The following is an 18,063-nucleotide window of genomic DNA, read 5'->3' as shown; positions in this document are numbered from 1 at the left end:
CTTTTATTAACAAGATGCAAGCCTAGGTTGGGAAGGTTCTGAGCTATTCTCACCCTCTAAGGCTGTCTATTTCCCAGCCACATTTTACCTTCAATCTGAGTCTTGTCCTAGCTCACTCTGCCCTATGTGTGTTCTAGAAGAGTTCATGGCAACACTTCCTAGTCCTTCCACATGATAGCTCCATACCTTTTTCTCCCCGTGGTCCTTCTCTCCTGTCTCTCTGGGACCCCATGGCTGGGACCAAAAATCCCACCCTATTCTTTTCTGCTAAGCTAATAGACTGAATAACTCTTTTATTAACCAACCAACTTTTACATAACACAGAGTCCTAGAGACTGAGATAGCTGACCATGCAATCCTCTGGACTTCGACTAGACGTCTGGGTATAGAAATCAGCGTCTGACTACACAGCACACAAAGCCATCCCCCAACACATGAATACCCCTTTTCCAATCCTCCCATCTTCCACACTCTTCCCATGTTCTGGTGACTTCCTCTCCTTCTCCTCCTCTTCCTCCTCCCTCCTCTTTTTCTTCTCCTTTCCCTTCTCTTTCTGCTGGGCATTGGATCAAAAGCCTTGGTCAGGTTAGGCGTGAACTGATATATGTATATATCGCCTATAATTTCTACTTTGAGATGAACTCTTCAATTTCTATGTGTTAACACATGCAATATTTATTCTTCTCTGTCTGGTTTGCTTTTCTTAATATAATGCTTCCAAGATCCATCCTTGTTTCTGCAAATGATGTCATTTCATTCTTCTAAAGCATGCTGCAACCAACATGCTAGTGCAGGTGTCTCATTGAGATTAGGATTTCAATTCCCCGGGGTATACACTTAGTATGGAATAACTGGATCACACGGTAGTTCCAGCACTTCCTGTTTTTCCTTCTGTAGTCTTGGATATTGGATCAAGTGGCATACCACTGACACATTCCCAGCCCTGTTCTCTCTTTTCGTTATGGGACAGCATCTTGCTAAGTTCCTTGACCAGAATTCATTCTGTAGCACAAGCAGGCCCTGAACATCCAATCTTACTACTTAGGCTCCAAGTAGCTTGGTTATAGGCTTGTGCTACCAGGCCCACCTCAGGTGGTAGCACTACTTCTAGATTCTGAATAACCTCCTATTTCCCAAAATAGCAAAAATAATTTGTAGTTTCATTAAGAATGTGAGAAGCTTCTCTCCCCACATCCTCACAGCATGCTTCTGTTTTTTTGTTTTTTTCCTTTATTAACTTGAGTATTTCTTATTTACATTTCGATTGTTATTCCCCTCCCCAGTGTCCAGGCCAACATCCCCCTAGCCCTCACCCTCCCCAACTATATGGGAGTTCCCCTCCTCATCCTCCCCCCATTACCGCCCTACCCCCCAACAATCACGTTCACTGGGGGTTCAGTCTTGGCAGGACCAAGGGCTTCCCCTTCCACTGGTGTTCTTACTAGGCTATTCATTGCTACCTATGAGGTTGGAGCCCAGGGTCAGTCCATGTATAGTCTTTGGGTAGTGGCTTAGTCCCTGGAAGCTCTGGTTGCTTGGCATTGTTGTTCATAATGGGTCTCAAGCCCCTTCAAGCTCTTTCAGTCCTTTCTCTGATTCCTTCCACAGGGGTCCCGTTCTCAGTTCAGTGCTTTGCTGCTGGCGCTCGCCTCTATATTTACTGTATTCTGGCTGTGTCTCTCAGGAGAGATCTACATCCGGTTCCTGTTGGTCTGCACTTCTTTGCTTCATTCATCTTGTCTAATTGGGTGGTTGTATATGTATGGGCCACATGTGGGGCAGGCTCTGAATGGGTGTTCCTTCTTCCTCTGTTTTAAACTTTGCCTCCCTATTCCCTGCCAAGGGTATTCTTGTTGCTTTTGTTTTTTTGATGACAGCCATTCTAACTGAGTTGATTTGATCGATATCTTATTAAATATTTTAAAATTTTTTTATTTAAAAATTATGTGTAGGAATATTTGGTTTACATGTATGTCGGTGTACCATATGTGTGCACAGTGCCTGCAGAGGCCATAAGAAGGTATCAGATACTCTGGAACAAAAAGTTACAGATTATTGTGAGCTACCAGTTAGGTGCTGGGAACCGAAGTGGAGTCCTCTTTGCAGTGAGTGCTCTTAACCACTGAGCCATGCCTTCGGCCTCCTCGTCATTCTGGTTTTGATTTGCATTTCTTTGATTAGTGTTGTTGGACATAAATAAAAACCTTGAAAAAATAAACACACACAGCACAAATTCATTTATCCTCGAGAAAGGTCTATTTGTTTATTTATTTGTTTATGCATTTACTTATTCATTGTGGAACTGGGGTTTGGATCCAGGAAATTGCACACATGTAAGGCAGATTGACGTTGTCAAGAACTGAACTTACTTCTAAGCCCCTTGACTATTTGAGATTCTTATATTTTAAAAATGAATCCCTCATGGGATGAACAGGATACAAATACATCCTCCCATCCAGAGACTTCGTCCTTTGTTGTTTCCTTTGTTTGAACATGATTTTTTTTAATGGCAACTTTAGATTTAATATAATCCTATGTGTCTTTTACTTTTGCTTGCCATGCTTTTGGAGCCTTAAAAAAATCAACATTTAGACCAATGTCCTGAAGTGTTTCTTTATGTTTTCTTTTTTAAAATAATCTTTATATTTACTTCAGTTGTATGGGTGTTTTGCCTGCCTGTGTAGCTCTGTACCAGATCTGCAATGCCCACAGATGTCAGAAGAGGGCCTAAGATCCCCTGGAACTGGAGTTCCAGTCAGTTGTTAGCTGCCACACGGGTGCTGGTATCCAATCCAGGTCCTCTTACCGACCTGAGACTCTGGGACGGCTTATCTTTGCCCTGGATCCATTACCAAGCACTTGTAAGACAAGACTTCAATCCCAGGGGCGCACACGTATACACAGCCATCTGATTTTTCCACAAGGCAGCAAGAATACCCCCTGAGTAAAGTACCTTCTCTTCTATGAATGGTGCCAGGAAACTGAATACGTTTCCATGCTGGATAAACTAGAACCGTATCTTTTGCTGTATACAAAGGTCAACACAAAATGGATCAAAGACTTAGATATAAGCCATGAAACTATTGGAGAAAAGCTGGAAGGGACCCTGGAAAGATGGCTCAGTAGTTAAGAGCACTGTCTGAGAGTAAAGAAAGATTTTATTGATTCCCAGGTTGCGTGATTCTAAAAGATTGTGGTCTTCATCTTCAGGGTCCAGGGAAGCAATGTGGAGCTAAGAAGCACCTTTTCTTTTCTCTTCTTTTCTCTTTCTTTTTGATTTAACTTGGAGCTAAGTAAGTACGGATTTTTTTTTTTTTTTAACACTAGAAAACTGGTAACTAACTTGGGGGGGGGCATCTGTAGCTTCTCATTAGATTGCTGGATTCTAATAATAAGCTTTATGCTTAAAAAATATTCTCTTCACTTTGCAGATATCTCTGAAACTTTGTTAACTCAGCTCACTAGAGTAGCTGCTGTATTTCATTTGCATAGGTTTTACTCAGCACCTTTGCTTTAAAAAAAAAATTAAACTTGTTTGGTGCCCATTGCTCATGTTTCTCGTTCGTTGGTGTCTTTGCTAGGTTTTGGTATCTGGATTATCTGCTAACTTTCCAAAACGAATTGAGAAAGCCCTGGTGATTTACTTTTAATATTCCAACGTTTTAACAAATCGAGGATGCATCTAACTAGAGGTAGCTTGTGGATTTGGAGCTCTAGCCAAGCTGTCACATGTTCAGGAACGTACATTCACTGATCACATTAATCCACAGCAACTCAAAAACATCCTGAGGGATGGTTCCAGCCTGTTTATTGTGTACAGTAACTAAGTTTTTAAAAAGACTCTTTTAAGTTTCCTTCCTTTCCCAGAGCAGCAAGGGGAAACTGGATCCGCTGCCACGTAGGAGTCTCCATAGCGTCTCTTGGGACCCTCCGTGCTCAGGCGCGGGGCCTGGCAGTCGGAGCGGTCGTCTCTAGGTTTCTGGAGGAGGGGAGGGCAGAGGAATTCCTAAGCTCCAGTGTCCCGGCCGGTCGACGCCCCTCGGGCTGGGCCCGGCTCCTCCCCTCCGCCCCGCAGGGGGCGGACGCGGGCGGCGGGGGGCGGGCGCTGAGACCCGGGGCCAGCCGGGAGACCTTTCCACGTTTGCATCGGCGCGGCGCGCCCAGCCTTGCCCCTCGCCTCACTTTTTCAGGCCGCGCGATGGCATTCGGGGCCCGGGGCTGGCGGCGCTGGTCCCTGCTCCTGCTGCTGCTCTGGGTGACCGGGCAGGCGGCCCCGGTCTTGGGCCTGGCTGTGAGTTCGGAGCTTCAGATCCAGCGGAGCTTTGTGCCTGACGAGTGTCCGCGCACGGTGCGCAGCGGGGACTTCGTGCGCTATCACTATGTGGGGACTTTCCTCGATGGTCAGAAGTTCGACTCCAGGTAACCCGGGTCTCCTCACTCCCCAAGGACCTCCACCAGCCCTCCCCTGTCCCCTCCACTGCCCTCCCATGCCTCTGGAGGTGGGCTGAGCCTTCTGTCCCTGACCACAGCGGTAGGTGGGACCTTGAGATTGCGGACCCAACAATTTCTCCTTTTCTTTCTGCCCGGACAGCGGCACATGTTTTTCAGACTTGTAAAATGGCCACTCAGTGAGACCTCCTAGAATGGGTGATGCTTGCCTGCTCTCTTGGTGGTCCCTTTTGACTGGTCCCTGAGTTTCACCCCTGGATTGTCCAATCAACCTAGCCTTAGCACTGACCACTGGGAGCGGGAGGAGGTAGGTGTGTCCCATAATCACAGCCACTGTACTGGACTGTTGAGATGTTAGGCACCGGTCTGTTTTGTATATACATAAATATGCATGAGCTCATTTAAATCTTTGGGGAGTTACAAGAACCTTGTGTTCTTTAAAAAAAAAACCAACGAAGTAACCAAGACCAGTGAGGCTTGTGCAAATATTGAATTGAGGTGATGGGAATTCAAATGCTGTGCCTGTGTGTAACTCCTGTGCCCTCCCCTTTCCGGCTTTACAAAAAATGCGGGAGAGATGCCTGGAGCAGCCCAGTGCTTGCCCATGTAATTTGTCTTTAAGTCTTCAGCTCACTTCAGTCGCGGCTGCTATTACTAACCCTGGGCTGTGCCCTCATGGTGAACCAGCCATTGGGCATGGGACTGCTGAGCCTCTGCTATGTGCCTGAGTGGGCTTCTGTACAAACACAAGCAGCCACACTTGTCTTTTTTGAAATTCCAGGTAGTGAATCTGTAAAAGCATTTTAGTTTGTTGGTACTATGTGGCACGAAGCAAGTGCTTAGATACGGTCATCCTTAGTGTTAATTGTTTTTTGGGACACATAGCAAGATTGAACCCAGGACTGTACATTCTAGCCAGGCTCTCTATTGCTGAGACTAGGTCTATCCCCAGACCTAGTCATACCGTTGTTTCGTTGGTAGTTTTTATACCAACCCAACTTTATTGGGGTATTCCCACGCTATGCCGTTCTCCTAGAATGTATAGGGCTCCTGAGATGGCTGAGTGGTTAAGGCACTCGCTGACAAGCTTGATGACTTAAATTCAGTCCCTGGGACTTTCACAGTGAAAGGAGAAAATCGAATCCCACAAGTTGGCCTCTAACCTGCACATGAATGTCATGGCATTCCCCCTCCCCCCCAAATACATAATATGTAAAAAAAAAAAAAGAAAAAAAGAAAAACGCTGAAAACATAGATTATATGATATTAAGTTCTTTTGAACATACATTTTATTTCTCTCAGATGTATACTCAGGAGTAGAATTGTTGGATCAAATGGGATGTATGTGTGTTTGGGTTTTTGAGGTCCAGAATCTGAAAAGTAACTACCAGTTGTTTTCCATAATTCACTCACTTGTCATTCCCTCCGTCAATGTTTCTAGTTGTTCATGTTCTTTTTTAACATTTTTGTTGTCTTTTTAAAAACTATATTTTCCAGCTGTGGTGCACACCTTTAATCCCAGCATTTGAGAGGTAGAGGCAGGCAGGTTTCTGTGAGTTGGAGGCCAGCCTGGTCTACATAACATGTTTCAGGATAGCCTGAGCTGCATAGCAAGACTCTGCCTTACAAAACCAAACAGCCAACCAACCAACCAACCAACCAACCAACCAAACCAAAAGACAAAAAAACCAAAAACAACAAAAAACCCAAAAACATTTATATTTATTTAATTAGTTAGATTATGTGTGTGTGTGTGTGTGTGTGTGTTCGTGCAAGCTCGAATCTACACCTATACATGCATATGTATGCCACAGTGCAAGCAAAGGTGGAGGTCAGAGCTCAGTTTGCTGGTGTTGACTCTCTCCTTTTACTATGTGCATCCTGGGGATTGAACTCGGCGTGTAGGGCTTGCTGGCAATCTCTGTTCCTGGCTGCGCCGTATCGCTGACCCATCATTAAGGTTTTGATCTTCATTTCTGTGAGGCGGTTGAGCATCTATTCATCTGCTCATTGGTTATTTGTATGGCTTTCATTTGTTCCTTTCATTACAAAGTAAATTTTTGCTTGAACTGAGGGTAATTAATAATTCCCATTAGAACGAGTTCTACTAATAACTAATAGGACAGTGGGAGAGCAATGGTACAACCGTAGCATTTACACACTGTCTATCCTTACGAGTTCTAGTCTTACACACTCCTCTCTGAGACTGTCATTTAGTGCAGGCAAGTAATTACAAAATATGGATTTGGGCACAAGAAGAAGAGCACAGCCTGCTCTCTCTCACAAGAGGCCATACCTAGTTTTACCCTGTGCCTTCACATATTTTAATTATTTCCATCTCAGAAGAATTCACCTACCCTCAGAAGACAGCAAGGAAGATATCTCATTACAGAATAAGAAAGTAAGGCTGAGAATATCCAAATGAGTTGCCCAAGACACCTGAGAGTTGGGTGGTCATGTGGGATCTTCATGCAGGTGGCTTATGACCGTAATCTGTGTTCTGTAGTCTGCCGTAAAAATGGTGGAAGAAAGGCAAGAAGGAGTGGACTCACATAGAAGGCTTAACTCTATGTTATGTGTGTGCAAGAGGTGGGTGGTCAGGATGGGGTTCCTAGATTGCAGGGATAGGACCCAAGGGAGAGCCAAAAAGAGCTTCTAGGGAGAGCTGAGGGGCAGAATTTGGTCGGGGAGGTGGTATGGCTGGTAGAAGGGTGTGGAGGGGGTGCATGGTGTCGTCAGATCGGGGCCTGGTTGGTGTGGTGTCAGAGTGGGGCAGTGACAAGTGGGAAAAGTAAGAGGAGGCTGGAGGGAAAGATTTAAAAACATTGAATAGAGGGGTTGGGGATTTGGCTCAGTGGTAGAGCGCTTACCTAGGAAGTGGGGGGGGGGCATTGAATAGACTTTAAAAACTTTTCATTGACATAGAATTATGCATATTTATTGGAAACAATGTAACAGCCGGGAGGCTGCCAGCTTAGGTGAGACCTTGCTTTCTGGCTGTTGAGGTTTGAACCTTGTAAGGACAGTGGAAAGACCTTGAGCACTTTGAGTTCTGGCCTCAGGGATCAGATTTCCCCTTCAGAAGTGGCTGCCAACAGGAGACAGACTGCGAAGGGCAAGCCACAGAGGAGCTCTTTCATCGATTCCCTCTCAGGGCTCTGATCCTTTGGAATGTGTGGAATGTTAGGATATGAGGGTGAAAGTCTCTTTTTAATTTTAAAAAAGTTTTTTTAATATTATTTTTAATTATGTGTCTGTGTGAGGATGTGGGCACATGCATATCCACTCTTCCCTCAGAGGCCAGAGTTGTCAGATCCACGAGAGCTGGGGTTACAGGCAGTTGTGTGCTGCCTGACATACTGCTGGGAACCACTCCCATGCCTGCTTAAAGAGCAGTGTGAAATTTTCCACTAAGCCATCATCTCTCCAGCCCAAAACTTTGATGGCCTTGTACAAGGTGTGTGTAGAGAGGAAAAATCTAGGAGTTTGGACGTTAACTGCCTTGGTGGTTTTGCCAGAAGAAAATGGCAACTGTCAGGCTGATGAGATGGCTCAGTGGGTAGAGGTGTTTGCTGCCTCTCCTGATGACGTAATGCCCCCACCCCCAATAACTATCTGTAAGCAAGGGAAAGAAATTGAGAACTTGTGCTCTGAGTAGAGTCATAAGTAGCAAGAGAACCTTGTATCACAGGTTTTGGTTGTTGTTGTTGCTGTTATTGTTGTGTTTTGTTTTGTTTTCTTTTTCTATGTCTCTGTCGGACTCTTGAAGCCCATGGTCCTTTTCTGCTTATGGGCACTCACAGCTACAAAGATGATTAGGACCAGCAGCCCCTGACTGCTGTTTGGATGTGGCTTTGTTTAGCCACTGTGGGCCTGTTAATGTGTTCCTGTGTCCACTGTGGCAGAGGCAAGCCGACGGCGGCTTCCACCTGGTGGTGTTGTGGAGCCCCTGGCCTTCCTTCCCAGCGCCATCTTTGGAGTTCCAGTGCATTTCTAGGCATGAGAGGAAGGGAAACAACACTTTGGAGTGCTCTGATTTCCTTCTGGGACTAAACCATTTTCATTATCCTGGCAAATGTCCTCTCTCTGGTTCATTCGCAGCCTTCATGTCTGTGATACCCACTGCATGTAGGTAGGTCAACTTGTGCTGCTCTAAGCTTTCTAAAACTAAATGCACCCAAATCGCCCACAGAGATTGTTACACAGTTTCTGGTTTGCTAGCTCTAGGGGTTTGGGTCCAAGAAGCATTTGCCTTTAAGACAAGTCCCCTACTGGTCCAGCTGTCTAGAAGATAGGACTTTGAGAACCATTGCTCTCAAAGAACTAAAGATTTGATGAAGCTCAGTTCACTATGTTTCCATTTAGTCACCCACTGCTTATTCATGAAACAGACACTTACTGAGTAAGTACTCTTCCAGGTTCTGGAGAGGTGGTAGTGATTAAAACAGAATCCCTGACCTTATGAAGCGTACATTTCTACTGGAAAAAACACACATTCTCTAAGTTACGCAGCAAAATAGTAGTAGTTGAGAGCTATTGAGGCAGATACCACTGAGGGAGGCTGAGGAGGGGGATGGAGCACGGGGCTCAGACAGGTACGATTACCTTGGTCATCTGGGTAATAAATAACTTCTAGACTCCGTGCTAGACTCTCTGTGTCTCATATAAGTCACCTGGCATACAGAGACTGCCAAGCGAGGGGCAGACATCCATGCCTCTGCCAGTTCCAGTGAGAAGGGGTTTTCTGTCTGCTGGGGAAGGCTTTGTGGGGAAACCTGATGCTTGAGATAGATCCTGAGCATGGACTGGATTTTATTTCTTCAATGTAGAGTGTGTGCTTAAGAGAGAAAGAGGTGTGTGTAAAGCTTAGGCATGAACAGTATCATGATCAAGAAACAGAAAAAAGAAAAAAAAGTCCTTGATAGTTGGATCAGGAGACAGGAGCCCTAGACCTGCTCAGGTGTGGAGGAACTGTTCCATAGAAGTCCTGGTAGCTATTAGAGGTTTTTGTGTAGAGAAGTAGTATCCAGGAGGTCTTCCGTGGATAGATTATGAATAAGGGACCCTTACAATTAGTCTCATTGCAAGATTATTTTGCATAATTATTCAATTAAGTTTCTAATGTTGGGCTGTAGCAGAATAGACACAGAGAAAAGCCATGCCCTTGTCACAAACCAATTCCAGCTGACTAGAGCAGAGTGCAGAAAGAATTTGTTGGAATTGTCCCTGCTGCTGTAAGAAATTCCAGAAACATGAGTTGATGACCCAAGGGACTGACTGCATAGGAGGTTTTCACAAAAGAAAGCCAGTTCTCCATATGGTACCCAAGATTAGCCAGACCCTATCTCAAGTCCGGATTCCTGGGAGAGAATTTGGTTGGTTGCATTTGGGTGAGGTGCCTCTTGTATGGGCATTCAGCTATAAATCTGTTTAAGTTGGGACCCAGGTTCATTGCTTCAGTAGGCCTGGTCCTCTGAGAAGAGCCACTGAGCTGGGTAGCATCTGGGTGGACTGGGAGAAACGATTAGCAGCTAGTCTGAGCGCGCTCACACAGGCGGGCAGCATTTAAAGTGTGAGTGTACTATGTGAGTGTGCTGCTGGTGAGGTATGAGCCCTAGGGCGGCATCTGAGTCAGGGGAAAGTACTCTTCCTATGAAGGTCCCTCGAGGCCACTGGCGGGTTGATGAGCCGCCCCACCCTGGGATGATATATTGGCAGGGCTTTGATTCTGTGGGGCAGTGCAGGTTACTATGCATGCATATGAATGGCTAGATTTGGATGTGTTTTTCTGACCAAACCGTTGTTAAGAATTATCTATGGGAACACAACTTTTTAATTTGTGCAACAAATTTTTAATTTGGGACAGCTCGACTCTGCTTTGAAGCGTTTCCTTAGTATTTTAATGTGCTGGAGGTCATCCCGTGTCCTGCCTGCTTGTTCGTCCTTCTCTTCCTTCATTGCAACCTTCTTTCATTTTTCCATCTGGGCAGTAGACAGGTAGCTTGCCAGATCATTTACTGGTGCCTTTGTCCTGCCAGGTCCCATTCGCTGCTGGTCGACGTGGCTACTTGGGAGAAATACGCTTGCACAATGCATCTGGAGGCCTAGCCACCTCTGGGAGTGTGTATGGTGCAGAGAGTGGGAGGTCGGGAAGTCAGACCTTGCCTGCCTCTTTGGGTCTGCAGCTGGATCTGTTCTCAGTGGAGGGATGTCTCCAGGGCATGGGACAGTCACCCTGCAAGGAGAGTTTTAGTGCACTAAGGGCGGCTATGTCAGGGCCACAATTGCTATGTGAAGCAGCTCCCAGGTGAGGCAGTATTGGATATTCTTTTTTTGTGTTGTTTTGAGATGGGGTTGGGAGGATTCTCTGTGCCATCCCAGCTGGACTCAAACTGGACCTCTTCCTGTCCCAGTCTCTAAAATGTGGGCATTGCAGGTGTTTGTCACCATGCTTGGACTGTTTATTTTTGAGATAGGGCTCTCCCAGTGTCACCCATGATTGCCTCAAGTTCATGGGTTCTAGAGATCTTCCTGCCTCAGCCGCTGGAGTGGGTGGGGCTGCTGTACCAGCCTGGGTAGTCTCTATCATGTTCAAAAACATTGTCGTCAGCTTTTAATGGTTTAAACAGAATCTTAAACTAGAATTTAAAGTAAACTCTTTCTCCTAGTTGATGTGTACAATAGAACTAAGAGGTGAATTGTCTGCGTGCTCTGGGATGGCCATTTCTCTTTTGTCTCTGGATCTGAAATAAGAATGATTTCAGCAAAGAATGGTATAAACACAAGCCATTTAATTTTAGTTCTAAAAAACATTTATTTTTAACATTTATTTATGTGAATTGTGCACCACGTGCTTGTAGGAACCTTTAGAGTTCAGCAGAGTGCATTGGGTCCCCTGGAACTAGAGTTACGAAGTATCACGTGGGTAGGGGGAACCAAAACCAAAGCTTCCTCTCTGCTGGAGTAGCAAATGCTCTTAACCACTGAGCCATCTTCTCTCCAGCCCCATGAATTTATGTAAAAAATTAACACAATACATAATACAGGCTGGAGGTGTAGCTCAATGGTAGCAATGTAAAGCAGTCTTTTTTTTCTTCCAGAGGACCCAGGTTCTATTTCCAGAACCCACATGCTGCCTTACAGTGGTCTGTGATTCCATGGGATCTCATGCCCTCCTCTTCTGGCATTCGTAGACACCAGGCACACATGTGGCACACATATACATGCTGCAGAACACTCATACATATTGTACTGACTGGTTTTGGACTGGTTTTGGGTGTCAAGCTGGAGTTATCACAGAAAAGGAGCCTCCCTTGAGGAAATGCCTCCACGAGATCCAGCTATAAGGCATTTTCTCAATTAGTGATAGATGAGGAAGGACCCAGCCCATTGTGGGTGGTGCCATTCCTGGGCTGGTAGTCCTGGGTTCTCTAAGAAAGCAAGCTGAGCAAGCCAGTGGAAGTGAGCAAGTAAGCAGCACCCTCCAGGGCCTCTGCATCAGCTCCTGCCTCCAGATTTCTACCCTGTGTGAGTTCCTGTCCTGGCTCCCTTTAGTGATGAACAGCAATGTAGAAGCGCAAGCTGAATAAACCCTTTCCTCTCTAACTTGCTGCTGCTTCCTCCTCCTCCTCCTCCTCCTCCTCCTCCTCCTCCTCCTCCTCCTCCTCCTCCTCCTCCTCCTCCTCCTTCTTCTTCAGATTTATTTATTTAGTGTATATAAGTACACTGTAGCTGTCTTAGACACACCAGAAGAGGGCACTAGATCTCATTATAGATGGTTGTGAGCCACCAATTGGTTGCTGGGATTTGAACTCAGGACCTCTGGAAGAGCAGTCAGTGCTCTTAACTGCTGAGCCATCTCTCCAGCCCCCCCTAACTTGCTTCTTGATCATGATGTTTGGGCAGGAATAGAAACCCTGACTAAGACACATATTAAAAACATTTTAAAAGAATGTGAAGCCATGGATTTAATTCCACGTATAATGAATAAATAATAGTGATATCTATCTTTCTTTCTTTCTATCTTTCTTTCTTTCTTTCTTTCTTTCTTTCTTTCTTTCTTTCTTTCTTTCTTTCTTTCTTTCTTGGTTAGGCAATTTTATAACTTAAAATTCCAGCTGCCCAGCTTCTAAGATCTGAGCAGGGACACCTGGACAGGTGTGTTCTCTTGTTGCACAGTGGACTTCCTTCTGTCTTGCTCCAGCCTTTCCAGGTTCTAGGAGGCCAGCCTGATGGGTCTTTGGCCACATCCTATCTTATAGACTCTTGGATCTGTGACTTTTCAGTAAGATCCACTCTGTTCTCCTATTAGCTTTCAATTCTCCCAAGTTTTATTGCCATCCATGGGCTGTTTTGACCATCTTTACTGTCCCCTTAATCCTTTTGAAGGGGAGGTATATGTGACTTTATGGCTTCCTTTTACTACTTGTTCTTCGGTTATTTATTTTTAAAGAATTAGTTGTTTCTAAAGATTACATGTATGCGTTTGGGCTTGTACTTGCAGGTACACAGGAGGCCAGGTGTCAGATTCCCTGGAACTGGAATCACAGATGATTGTGAGTCACCCAGCTGGGTCCTCTGCAGCAGCAGGATGAGCTCTTAACCACTGAGCCATCTCTCCATCCCTCATTTATTTATTTTTATTACCTTTGCTAGAGGTATGGTCTTGCTCTGTAGCCCGGGACGGCTTCAGTCTTCTCACTTCAGTTTTTCCACTGCTTGGATTCAGGCGTGCAGCGGCCCACAGACTTGGCATGTGTTCCTTCAAATGTTCTCTCTTGCTGTAACCTGGCCTAATCCCGTATTCAGAGGTACAGCCTATTACTGACACTATAGGAATAGAGATACTAAGTGCTTATTTATGTTAAGTAATATGTTAGAAAATAATGTATGCTTCTGTGTAGACAATTTCCTGAGTCGAGTATGATGGGTTTTACTTATTTTCAGTAATAGTGCCATGGCTGAATCTACCTTTTTGTTGTTGTTTGTTTTTTTCTCTTTTTTGAGTCAGGGTCTCAAATTTGCTGACTTTGACTTCTGATACTTGTGTCTCCACCTGCTGAATATTGGGATCACAGGCATGAATCATCAAGTGATTCTTGTGATGTTGGGGATGGAGTCCAGGGCTTCCTGTAGCTAGGCAAGCACTCCACTGCTGAGTTACATCCCCAGCCCTAGGTAGACAGCTCCAGCCCCAACTTTCTTAAGTGCTAACTTCATTTTGTAGCATAATAAAGTCACTTCCTTCTTAGCTCTGCTGCTACACTGTCCCCAGTGCTGTTCTGTATCTGCACACATCTGTGCACATAGTCCCTGTGCTGTTCTGTATCTGCACACATCTGTGCACATAGCCCATTTGCTATTGTTCTTTCAAAAACAAAATTTACCAATGTAACCATTTAAACATTTATGTAGTAGTAGTGTGAATTACATGCATATTGGTATGCAGTGGATCTCTAGGGTTTCTTGTTTCTTAAAAGCTCTTACTCTAGATGCACTAAGTTCCTCCCCATTTTCCCTGCACCACAGTTTCCTGATAATCACACTTTACTTTTGTTTCTATGAGTTTAAATTGTTTTTATGTTTTATTTTTGAGACAGGGTCTCACAATATAGCTCAGGCAGCCCTGGAGTTCAAGCTTGGTGTCTTCCTGCCTTAGCTGGTCAGGTACTGGGATTATAGTGTCTTGTGCCACCATGTCTATTTCATATACTTTGTGGAACCATAACATAGTGTTTATCTTTCTTGGCTAGTTCATTTCACTTAATGAAGTATCCTCAAGATACAGAGGTAGTGCATAGCGTATTATTATTCTTTTACTTTATTTTCTCCATTTTGCGTAGTTTCTCCCCTTTGTCACAGATGGATATTTTGTTCGTTTCTGTTTCTTGGCTGCTACGGATCGTGCTGTAGTGAACATGTTTATGCAGATATCTCTGCCAGCATCTGTTTTTAATTCTTTTGGATAAATGGGATTCTTGGGGCTTCGTGCACTTTTGAGTTAATTTTTTAAAAATGGATTCTCTTTTCTGTAGTAGTCGGATTGCTTTCCATTCCTACTAATGGTGCACAAGGTTCGCCTTTCCCCACCTGAGTCTGTGGGAGAGACGTTTCAGGGTCAAACCTCAGAGAGGTTTGCATATCTTTGCTGCTGTTCTGCAGGTTGTCTTTCCATCCTGTCTATTATTTCCTGCACTGCGAGGACTTTTTAAGTCTGACTAGTTGGCTAGTTTTGCCTTAGCAAGCCTGTGCCTTCGTTGCTATCCAAGAAATCATTGTAAAATCAATGCTGAGAGGCCTTCCCTGTGCTTTCTGAGATGGAGTTTAAGGATGAAGCCTAAGCTGGCCTCTGACTCCTTGATCTTCCTGCTTCCACATCCCCATCGCCGGGATAATATGTGAGAACTGCCATGCCTGGTTCCAGGTTTAATTTTTAGGGGTTTTGTAGCTTTGGGTCTTAAGTTTATTTATGTCTTTAATGGGATTTGCATTTAATGGCAAAGACACAACTTTGTTCTTTGGTATTTAGATAGCTGTAGTTTCTGACACAGCTTTTTGAAGCCTAGAATCTCACCACCTCGTGATCTTCTCCACCATCCCTTGATCGTGTATGAAAGGATTTACTCCAGACTCTTTGTTCAGTTTCATTAGTTTCTGTAATTAAATGTGGGGCACACTGTTCTCATCACTGTAGTCTTCTACAGTTCAAGATCAGGAACTAGAGGGTTCCTGCTCTTCTCTCCTAGGATTATTGTGGCTATTTGAATTGTTGACATTTCCAGATGAATTTTAGGATCTTTTTCTCCTGCTGCAAGATGCCAGTGGGAATTTGGTAGGAATTGCCTTGGCTCTGTAGGTTGCTTGGGTCCTGCAAGTGTTGAGTCTTCCAATCCATGAACACAGGTAGGGTGTCTTTATTGTCATCCTCTTTAATTTATTTTTTGCTTAAAGTTATTTTAATATTTTTTACCATGTGCGCATATGTGCATGAGTGTGCAGTGCACACATGCATGTATGGAAGTCAGAGGATAACCTGCAAGAGTTGGCTCTCTCCTTCTACCATGCGGATACTGGGGATCAAACTCGGGTCCTCAGTCTAGGTTTTAAAATCCTCAGGTCCGTACCAGGGAGGCTACCTCGTCAGATCACTTCCATTTCTTTCAGCAATATTCCTCTAATTTTCAGTGTGTGATTCTTTTGTGTCTTTGTTTAATTCCTGGCAAACATTTATTTTTGCCTTTGTAGATAGGATTGTTTATTAACTTATTATTTACTGGTAGAAGGGAAACACAGCTAATTTTTGCTTCTTGACTGTATCATGTAACACCACCAAAGTCGTTTATTAGTTCAGAGAGAGCAAGCGAGTGAGCAAGCTCTTTAGGGGTTTTTACAGTTTCTCGTGTGAGCACAGGAACACTGACCGTTCTTCTCCGTAGTGTGGATACTTCTACTTCTTTGTCTTGCTGAATTTGCCTTGCCAGTTTTTCCAGGACTTTGCTGAAGGGAAGAAGGAACGAGGGCATTGTTAGTTTATTTCTGATCACCGGGAGAACGCATAGGGTTTTTTCACCATTGAGTATAATGTCAGCTGTGCACAGTCCCTTCGTTAAGCCTTCCTGGAACCGCCTGGTTGGGCGAGCCATCTGTTTCCTGTAGGACCCCAATTGGGACATCTATAAAAGGTGTGAATGAGCTGGACAGTGGGACAGGCGGCATAACTTCTTATTCCAGCATTTGCAGAAGCGATTTTCGCGATCAGTTCTGGGCTTGATGCGTCACACGAGTTGCCAGTTGCCATGGTCAGCATTAAATCTATCTAGGCAGTTTTTCCAAATAGTCAGCCCTTTAAGCAACAGACAGCACTTAGAGCCTGAGTGCGTATAACACATTTCTGCATCATTATTCCTAGTGCTATGCAATCATCAAAGGAAGGGATTAACATTACGAGGCTGATCGTCAAAGGAATTAATAACACTGTGAGTCTCCAGAGCTTCCAGAGCCTGTGCCAGGAGGCGAGACTTAGATAGGCATGGATTCTAACATCTTTGTTTTTTTCCCACTTGGCTAACTTTTTGAGCTTGGAAAAAAAAAATTAACTTCCAGGGAGCCTGAATGTCTAAGCATTACACAACACAACCTGTGTTGTGTGAGAATTATGAGGATTCAAGGATTAGAAGGATCCAAGCTCTTTGTGAAGAGGTCACTTTGCTTCTGGGCCTAACACATAAGAAATGCTTGGTAAATAGTAGAAAAGGGCCAAGGATAAATGGGGAAAATGTGCACAGGGGCTGTATCTGTGGACAGAGAAGGAAGGTTAATATGGGGAAGAGTGAAGAAGCAGAGATAAATAACACCAAGGGTGTTTGAAAGAGCCATAGAGCAACATGTTACTATATGAGCTTCCTTAAAAATATATAATACTTGTGTGTGTGTGTGTGTGTGTGTGTGTGTGTGTACTTCCCGCAAGAGTCTATGCATTCATTGAACACGAATCCCAGTGCCAGAGTGGGAAACCTCCAATATGCTGTAGGTCAGAGGAATGCACGGTACTTCTAAACCAATATGGGCTACTGCCATTTTCTTTGGTTTCTTTCCAGAATTTGAAGGTATTCTTGGTTGCTGAAGACACTGCCTATGTCAGGACACAGTGGAGTGGAGCTGCATTGACCTAGAAGGAGGGTGTTGTGCAATCTGCCACGGGAGGGAAGCAGTCAGTAGCGCTAACCAGTTGTAAAGCTTACAAACAACAACGATGACCAGCCTGAGAAGATATTTCTAGTGGCGCATTACTGACACTTTTTACCTTGGGGGTGACTAAGAGCTGTCTAGTTGGACTTCAGGCTTGCGCGACAGGAGGGAATCTTGCATGGTAATGTAAAGCTAGCCAATTACTTAAGGCTGGAGAGCTCATAGATGTGAGAGAAGAGCCTACTACCACCATTTTCCTAAACCGATATAATTTCTAATTGCACTCTAAACAGTTACCTTTATACTCACAGTTGTAGATCTCACACCTTATCATAAAAGCCTCCCCTCCCCAACAGACGGAGACTATTACAGAGATCCACAACTAGCCACAGTGCAGAGAGTGACTGTGGGTGCCAACCCTGACTGCTCCATCTGCAAGATGACCTAGGATGCCTGCTGTCAAATAGTGCCTTTTAGGGAAACACACCTGTAAAGTATCAGCAATATGGTTGCCTGATCAAATCTAGTGTAATGACAATACCAGCGGATATGCCAGTGTTGGTGCGGGGAGATGTCACATGGTTTCACCCCTAGATGAAGGAGTTATACATGGTCAATGCCTGTTAAGAGATTCAGTTTCTTCCAATCCTAAGTGGTCAGCCTTGGAAACATGTTTATATAAGAAATTCTAAGTGTATAAACACAGAGAGAGAGGGGAGAGGAAGGGAAGGGAAGGGGAGGTTGAGGGGAGGGGGGGAGGGAGGGAGGGAGAGAGAGAGAGAGAGAGAGAGAGAGAGAGAGAGAGAGAGAGAGAGAGAGAGAGAAACAAACACATTTGTACAGAAGTATTAGGGTAAGGCACAGTCATCTCAGGACAGACAGAGAATTTAGACCTCTGTCTCAAGACGGAGGAATAGTGGCAGATAC

The 18,063-nt window shown here is 44.6% G+C and overlaps 1 protein-coding gene across 1 annotated transcript in view; it reads left to right on the top strand.

Annotated features, from left to right (window-relative positions):
- Positions 1 to 4,051: 4,051 nt before the first annotated feature.
- The window catches only part of Fkbp9 (FKBP prolyl isomerase 9), a 48,491-nt gene continuing 34,479 nt past the window's right edge, over positions 4,052 to 18,063 (top strand). Inside the window, exon 1 of the mRNA XM_032906427.1 lies at positions 4,052 to 4,419. Coding sequence (XP_032762318.1) covers positions 4,199 to 4,419 — 221 coding nt within the window. The 5' untranslated portion in view covers positions 4,052 to 4,198. The remainder of the gene's footprint in view (positions 4,420 to 18,063) is intronic.

This window comes from Rattus rattus, chromosome 6, assembly GCF_011064425.1.
Source record: "Rattus rattus isolate New Zealand chromosome 6, Rrattus_CSIRO_v1, whole genome shotgun sequence".
Lineage (NCBI taxonomy): Eukaryota > Metazoa > Chordata > Mammalia > Rodentia > Muridae > Rattus > Rattus rattus.
The sequence above is the reverse complement of the archived record's forward strand: the minus strand, read 5'-3'. Positions and strand labels throughout refer to the sequence as shown.